This window comes from Musa acuminata, chromosome BXJ3-8 (assembly GCF_036884655.1).
Source record: "Musa acuminata AAA Group cultivar baxijiao chromosome BXJ3-8, Cavendish_Baxijiao_AAA, whole genome shotgun sequence".
In the NCBI taxonomy this organism is placed as follows: Eukaryota; Viridiplantae; Streptophyta; class Magnoliopsida; order Zingiberales; family Musaceae; genus Musa; species Musa acuminata.
Genome location: NC_088356.1, coordinates 42,945,053 through 42,953,281, shown reverse-complemented (window position 1 = coordinate 42,953,281; position 8,229 = coordinate 42,945,053). Strand labels below are relative to the sequence as shown.

General features: G+C 42.4%; 1 protein-coding gene across 1 annotated transcript; it reads right to left on the bottom strand.

Moving 5' to 3' along the window:
* Positions 1 to 1,780: 1,780 nt before the first annotated feature.
* Positions 1,781 to 2,287, bottom strand: LOC135644219 (extensin-1-like). The gene has a single exon (XM_065161687.1). It carries the CDS (start codon positions 2,285 to 2,287, stop codon positions 1,781 to 1,783), a length of 507 nt encoding a protein of 168 aa, XP_065017759.1.
* Between the last annotated feature and the right edge of the window lie 5,942 nt (positions 2,288 to 8,229).

The following is an 8,229-nucleotide window of genomic DNA, read 5'->3' as shown; positions in this document are numbered from 1 at the left end:
TCTAGATGGATAAATGATGATATTTATCTTCTCTTTCTAATTTGGATATTATATGAAACTCAATATCACATGTTAGCTTAGCCAGATATACCACTGAATACAATCCAATTGGAGATATACTTAAAAAGAAACCAAGATTCTCCAATGCATACATCTAACTCCTAAAACAATTCATTAGGGTTATGAAGTTGTTTTCAAGTCAAAGTGGTTTGTGATTCCAACTTATGTATAATTACAACACTAATCATAATGGAGGACAACTTTGATTTAGATCAAGTTTGCCCATCCAAAATAGTCCAAAATGAATTAAAAAATTCAAAAATTTCTTTTGCTGTTTTAGATTAATTTATCCTTATTTTGAATTGCTAGCTTGAGCCATATTTATGATCAGTGAAATTGGTGGCCATAAGTTTATTTATTTTATCGTTAAATAATAATGATTTAAAAATTATAGAGTTAGGAATTTTATTGAGATGCTGAAACTATCTTTTTTTTTTTCCCTGACTATTAATATATGTTAATGGACATAATTATATTTATTTACAAATGAATAACAATAAGGCCTAAGAGTGCAAAAATGAAAAATATATTATAGTGTAGATAATTGTTGGGAAAAGTGCGCAACAAATCCGCCTCAGGTGACTTACTATCCACGTGGCCGTGTCGAAAGGGTGGGGCCGGCTCAAAAAGGCGATGAACGAGCCTTCACGCGTGGGACCCACGAAAAGGAACCACACAAGCACGCAGGAGCGGAGGAGAGCGAGAAGTTTGGCACGCACGAAGACACGTTCGGGCCGGCGGAGGCAACGAGGAGGAGGGTTTGTCACAGCTCCAGCTGTCGTATGGCGACGCTGACACGCGGCACGGAGCCGAAGCAAGAGGCTGTTGCGACTTGCTCTTTGTGCTGTTCCAAAGACGACGTAACGGTTCGTAAATTATACGTATGCAAAGACGGTCTACGACGCACTAACGATAGATCAGGTAGCCCAACTTATAGTATCGATGATAACAATCGATTTAGGTTGTAGAATTGAGGGTGATGGATAAGATAGGCAGCCCAAAAGAATCGAGACATTACGATTTGACTCGACCTCAATAGAGACGGGCCAAAATAAAAAGAGTTCCACTAGATTGGACCGAGTTAATGCCCCTATCCCAACCTAAATCGGCAACTCAAGTGACGTTCGTTTAGAAGGCAATCGTATCCCAAACTATGGTGGCTTGCAGCAATAATTGCACGCACAGACCACCACATCATTCCCCAAGCGTCGTTATCTACCAAACTCCCCCATGTGATCGATACACCGCCGCCGACATTTCCACCACCTCGATTGTGTACTCTCTCCATCTTCTTCTTCATCTTTGTACGTATCGTCAATCTGCAAGCTCATCTGCGCTCTGCTCTAGGATTAACCCATCAAACTAAATAAGCATCCACTTATAAACTACTTATTCATCGATACATATCTCAGCATTATTGTTCTTGTCCCTATAACTATTACAACACGAATTCCACAATGATATGACTGAATCACAGGATACGTCAACAGAGTAAACGACAATTACTGCTACAGAGAGAGAGAGAGAGAGAGAGAGAGAGACTGGTAGCGGCGAAGACAGTCTCACCCTCTTTTTGCCTTCTTCCGCGGCTCCGGCTGCCGCTGCCTTTACTGCGGCACCAGGGGTATTTTGGGAACGGTCGGAGGGGATGGGAAGAGCTAACAGGGATATTTCGGGAAGAGGAGTGGCGCATGTAGGGAAGGCAAAGAAAAAGAGTCTCCTACGCTAGGGAGAAGAGGAAGAGAAGGATGGAGGAGGAGAAGAAGGTGAAGAAGAAGGGTTTCGAGGGCGCGGCGACGGAATTGTGGTCTGAGGGTGGAGGGGGGCTGTAATAGTAGAAGGGGAAGTATGGCAGGAAGGGGTTGGGCGGCGGCGGTGCCGTGTAGTAGATGTTTGCCGGCGGAGGGTAGTAGTAGCCTCCTCCTCCTCCTCCTCCGTACGGAGGCGGAGGGGAGTAGTAGTAGAAGGTGCCCGGCGTCGACGACGACGACGGCGGCGGGGGACACTGCGCCGTGGACGGCGGCTGAGGAGGAGGTGGAGGGGGAGGGGAAACGACGGGCAGGCAGGGGTTGTCGCAAGAGGCGCACATTGTGCAGGAGGTGCCGTCCCTGATCACGGCCCTCGACGCCGAGACCGACGGTGGGGAGGCGACTGCCATCAGCAGCAAGAGGAGGGGGAGCAAGGCCCGGGGAATTGTGGGAACCGGCGACGCAGAGCGTTTCGCCATCTCGGATGGAGACCGAGAGTGATGGGAGCGAGCGAGACCGTAGTGGGAGCCTCCGCTTTCGGTGTGCGGGTATCATATAAAGCGATTCGTCACCACCCTCTCACTCGTTTTACTTTCCCAAGCTGGAAAAAGTTGCACTTTTTTATTACTACAAATACTTCGAATTTATCGATTGATAAATTCGATTTTTCATTCGATAATTATTTTTAAAAATATTTATTGGGATATTAAAATCGCTTATTTTGACGACTACGCGAGATCCACGTGTTAAGGGATCGCGTCGAGGCGGAGGGGTGGCACGTGCGAACCGGCGTCTCGGGCGCCGCCCGCTTTTGCCGAGGCCGGGGCGACGACCCTGAGCGACGGCGATGGCGGTCGCACGTGCCGATGGCGGACGGGGTTGGGCCGACGTGGAATCCCGCGCTGCGCTGTACCCACGTGATTGGCAGCGGTGGGTGGGCAAATCGGAGAGGGTTGGAATCCCGGTGGGGGATACAGGTCACGGCAATCGATGGTCGATGTGTATCATTGAGAACCTTGCACGCCAAGCTAAGAATACATCTTGTATACCGCACTACGAAAACGGGTGCATGCAGCGTTTGCCGACATCGGAATATATTGCAAGAAGAGTACAGCTTTCATTTGGAATGATCTGATGACATTCCAAGGATTCTACAGCCGGCCATGTGTGTTTCCGCTCACCGGTGGGCCTCAGCTGCAGTCAGCATGTAGCGAAAGAGAAGCGATTCCACTTGCACCGGCCTCGAAGCTTCCTCACTTCCGGTTGCAGATGATTCCACAGCCGGTCCGATCTGAGCCTGCAAACCGTATTCTTCTTGCCAAAGGAAACCGCAGATGTTCCACGAAGATCGATAATAGATTCGTGTTATCTTTCTACGAAGCACAGTGCATGCACTGCAATGAAACACAGTGCTCTGAGATCGACGGTGCCGCCACCGTCATCCAACCAAATGAACGGCACTTACCTCTCCTGCTCGCTCGGTCACAAGGCGACGATGGATTTGTACCGGGGCGGACTGAAGGGGTTCTGGAAGAGGAGCGGGTACCATCGCCTCGACGGCAGCCAGGGACGGCGCCGCCGCGGGTTCTGGCGGATCAAGATCGCGCCGCGCCAGCGGGTCCGCGACGCCAAAGTGAGGATCATGCTCGGCGTCGCTACGTCGGCTACGGCGGGGACATGCTGTTAGTGCAAGACATGTCCAATCTACGTGACATTTAGCTTAATTTTTTTACTTAAACCTTAAAAATGATCGAAAAAATGATAAGACGAGAATGACGAATGTGAGGGTAAAATATCATTACCGCAAAAAAGTCAAGAAAAATGTAACACAATAAAAACAAAAAGGTTAAATTCCATCAGGCAAAAACAAGAAAGCCTCTTGCACATACAAGTGGGTGCAGGTCAAATGATCAGCCACTGTTTCTTTTTTTTCCGAATGGAAAGCAATGATCATTTAGTTTTTTTATTTTTCGATTAAAAAGCAAGAACATTAAAGATATTGTTCCATCTCTGATACATATAACTAAAGTCTTATCTCCTAATGTGCCATTTAGAGGTTCTAAGGCTTGAGATGATTACCATTTTGGATCATGTCATCAAGCCCATTTTCTCTCTCATACAACGGAGCTTACTTTTGTAAGGATTTTGATGCAGTGGGAATAGTTATATATATATATATATATATATATATATATATATATATATATATATATATATATATATATATATATATATATTAATGATAGGTGAATGAAAAGAGAAAAAAATAAAGTGACGAAGAGAAGTTCTTCTATCAATCGTTAGATAGGTGATCGTTGATCGTGGTATGATATCTAAATTAAAAAATAAAAAATAAAAGTTATCTCACTTATGTACTCACGTGAATTATAAGTTATTTCCCCTTATTAAAGATTAAACGAAGATTCATGAAGGTAGTTAGGGGCTGCTTCTTAGTAGAATATTTCATAAAATATTTTGTCTCTTACGATCATGTATAAAAATTTATTTTAACATAATAAAAGAGGATCACTTTTTGACCATTCGTATCTAAATGCATTTACCTCAAATTATTAACTTAGGCATTAGAGGGTTCAAATAAAAAAATATCTTTTGACCTCGATCTTCATCTAAGTTACACGTTATGAGTTTAGTGTTTTCATCTTAAATTCACCTCAGATAACCCTATACACACAGTTCTGGATCACGTATGGCTAAACAGGATATTAACAACATCTTCTCGTAACATTTTTTACGCCAGAAGGAGGGCCCAATGTTGCAAGAACTCCCACTTGTTGACCATTTTAATGAACACTTAAACGAAAAGGCTTTGCCCCTGACCCATAATACTTTCACCTGAAGGGGACAACAATTGCCCTTTTTGCATATGGCTGCATCCACCTTGACACATATATTAATGCGATATTAGCATTTATTCAATGAACCAAGTTTCTCACCCTCAATGACGGCCCTAGGCCACCTATTTGTCCTCAACTAAGTATTTTTAAACCTTACTTGGCAAGTACAGATCCCTAACAAGCACGATATAAGCCATCAATTTGCTTTTGCCCTAGTTAGCCTAATAGCCAATGCCACCAACACTTGTCGAGGTTTCCTAACCCGACATGGTGCCGACATTCTAAGAACACTTGAGATCTATCGAATTGTCGGCCAAGGTAGTACTTTAGTCCCTAATCGTAGATTTCAGCGGGTCGCACCACCACTCAAACCTACCAAAATCTAAGGCTCGGTCAACAAACTCAATGAAGGATTTCTTGTGGATCCAACTACAACAGATCAATTAGTGTTTGGAGGAGATGCGATGATGGCTCCAATAATCAAAGGGGGAAGTATTGGTCGACCCCACATCGAGTTGGTCATCATTCACCCAGAAAATTTAAGATGAACTAATTCCAAGGAACTTTCATCACCTATCCTTATAAGTGTTCGATGGTAGTGCTGACCTAATGAATGCATTATAGCTTTTCGCGCTCAAATATTATAATATGACATTACAAACACCTTTATATGTCACACCTTTCTGACTATGTTAATAGGTCCAACACGAGAATGTTATGCCCACCTAAAACTGCTCTCCATTAGTTATTTGCCTAACTTGTGAATGAGTTTGAATTTCATTTCCTTGGGAACATATGCTCATGGCTTTTAGTAACAACACTCCATGGACTTAGGCAAGGGGAGACCGAAATACATGCAAACTTTATTGCTTGGTTTACAAATAAGATCCGAGGTGTGGTAGATGCCCATCTGTCACTTATAATATAGACATTCATGATGAGACTCAAGCCCTCTTGTCTCTTTTGGTTATTAATAGAAATACCACTAGCAATTGTACTCGAGATACTTCAAAGGGCTAATCAGTATGTTATCATTAAGATAATAGTTTCAGGCAAGTGTGAGAAGTCACACAAGTGATCGAAGCAAGAGTGGCTACAATCAACCCTAACCTTGAGGTCGATGCAGAAGAGGAGAAATCAATAACCTGAGTTATCTCACCCAAGTTCCAAGCTAACCCCCTCAAATATGACTAGAATTAATTATTTTTATAAATAAAAGAGAAGAGGCTTTTAAAACACCCTCACCCGATGAAGACATCATTGGAAAAAAGAGACAGATCCAAGTATTAGTTTCACTAATACTATGGTTATAATACGAAAGATTATTATAACTTGAAAAAGCATATTAAAGAGCTCATATGTCAAAGACACCTTGAGCGGTTCATTCAAAAGTACTGAAAACCTTCACCCCGACCTCAATATTATCATTATTGAACCTATCTTACAGGAGGGGCAACTTCTCGAGTTATAAGACTTACATCTGAGCTACCATTAAATAGTGCGTAAGGATAGAAGATGACTCAATATAACTTTTAACGAGAAAGAGACGAAGTATCTTGACTTGAATGCCTTGGTTGTTTCTACGAGGATGATCAACGCTTGGGTAAAAATGTCATGATTGACACAGATAGCTTTGTTGATATTCTCTACTTTGATGCTTGCTAAAAACTTGACCTATCAACAAATGATCTTATCCCTATGACTTCCTCGTTGACGAGATTCACTAGCGATTCTATTTCACATCTTAGAGCTATAAACTTGCACATCACATTCGGAGACGAGCCTTGCTCCAAAATTATAATGGCTAAGTTTATGATGGGGGATACTCTCTCGGCGTATAATGTGATCATAGGATAATACGATCATAGACCAATCTACACTGAACAAATTGAGAGCGGTGGTGTTGACATATCACACAAAGATGAAGTTCCTGATGAGAACTGACATTGGAAGAGCTAAGAAGTAACCCAAGGAAGTCACACAGTATTACTCGATGATAATCTCCCTATCGAAGAAAGCTTGACTGGAGGCACTACCTATAGACTCTCAAGACTTCATTAGTCCATCCCACATCCTAAGTCATTGGAGCCACTGATTGAAGTGCCCCTAGACAAAGCCAGACCCGATTGAACTGTCAAGGTTGGGGCAACACTTTCCCGAAGAGAGACGAGTGCAACTCATCAACTTTCATTAGGAAAACGCTAAGATGTTCACATGATTGCCAAGAGATATATTAAGAATCAACTCTATCGTAGCCCAACATCACCTGAACAGTTCTCTTGAAGCACAACCAATGAAGTAAAGGTCTCGCAAGTTTGCTCCTAACCACCAGCAAATAATTAGTGACGAGATAGACAATATGTTACGAGTAGGGTTTATTACCGAGATGTAGTAACCCCAATGGCTTGCTAATGTTGTCCTTACTAAAAAAGCTAATGAAAAATTAAAAAATGTGTATTGACTATACTGATCTCAGCAGGGGATACATGAAGACTACTATCCCATCCCTTGAATTGATCAGTTAGTTAATATTATCTCGGATTATGAGCTCATCACTTTTATGGATGCATTCTTATGGTATAACCAAATTAGAATGACAACATAGAATTAGGAAAATACTTCGTTCATCATGGACTAAGGCATATATTACTTCCAAGTCATGCACTTCATGTTAAAAAATATTGAAGCAACATATCAAATTATGGTGAACAAGATGTTCGAGCATTATATAGGACAAATGTTGAAGCTTACGTGGATGACATAATAGTGAAGCTTATGTGGATGACATAACTAGTAACTTTGGCTAAGACATTTTAAGCTCTAAAAAAGTTCAACATGGGCCTCCTCCACCTCCTCGATAAGGGAAGTTCAATAGTTAATAGGTCAGAACTTCCTCTACTCTTGGGTCGTCTAAGGATGAAGCACCAACCTCCTCGGCCATTTGATGATCATGAGATTTGGATCAGCTTATGAGAGAAATGAAAGACATCCCGACCTACAAAGATAGAAGAATGAGGTGCTGAAGAGCTGATGCATATGGAAGATGATACACCCAAGAATTGACTTGCCTTGAGACAACTTCTCATAATAACATCTTACAATAATATCTTAAAAAAAAAGACCAAGGATCAACTTGCCTTATAGAGGAGAATTGAGGCTAAGAAGATAAAGCTCATAAGAGAAATCACAAAGACTTAAATGAGATAAAGAGCTTCGCCCTCATAGCCAAGAGGGATTTATAGGGAGAGAATCAATCTCTTTCCTATAGTATTGGATATAAGTATTACTTCAGGGTAGGAAAACCTAACCTGTATGAGAATAAATCTATCACTACGGGAGGCACAAAGGAAAGAGAACCCAAGGTAGAGAGGTTAAGCGTCGACCTCTCATTTATCCAAGGTGGGTAGGCCACTGCCCAATGTAGCCGATCGACATGGTGGACCATGTAAGTTGGAAAAAAAAATCGATTGTAATATATGAGCACCTTGAGTAAAAACAAGCCTCCTTCACCCAAGGTAGGGAGGTCGGGCACCCGACCCCCCTCTTTTGCCATCGCCAAGCTATGG

Excerpts from the sequence above, each read along its gene's own strand:
- LOC135644219 (XM_065161687.1), bottom strand. The coding sequence starts at position 2,287 with ATGGCGAAACGCTCTGCGTCGCCGGTTCCCACAATTCCCCGGGCCTTG.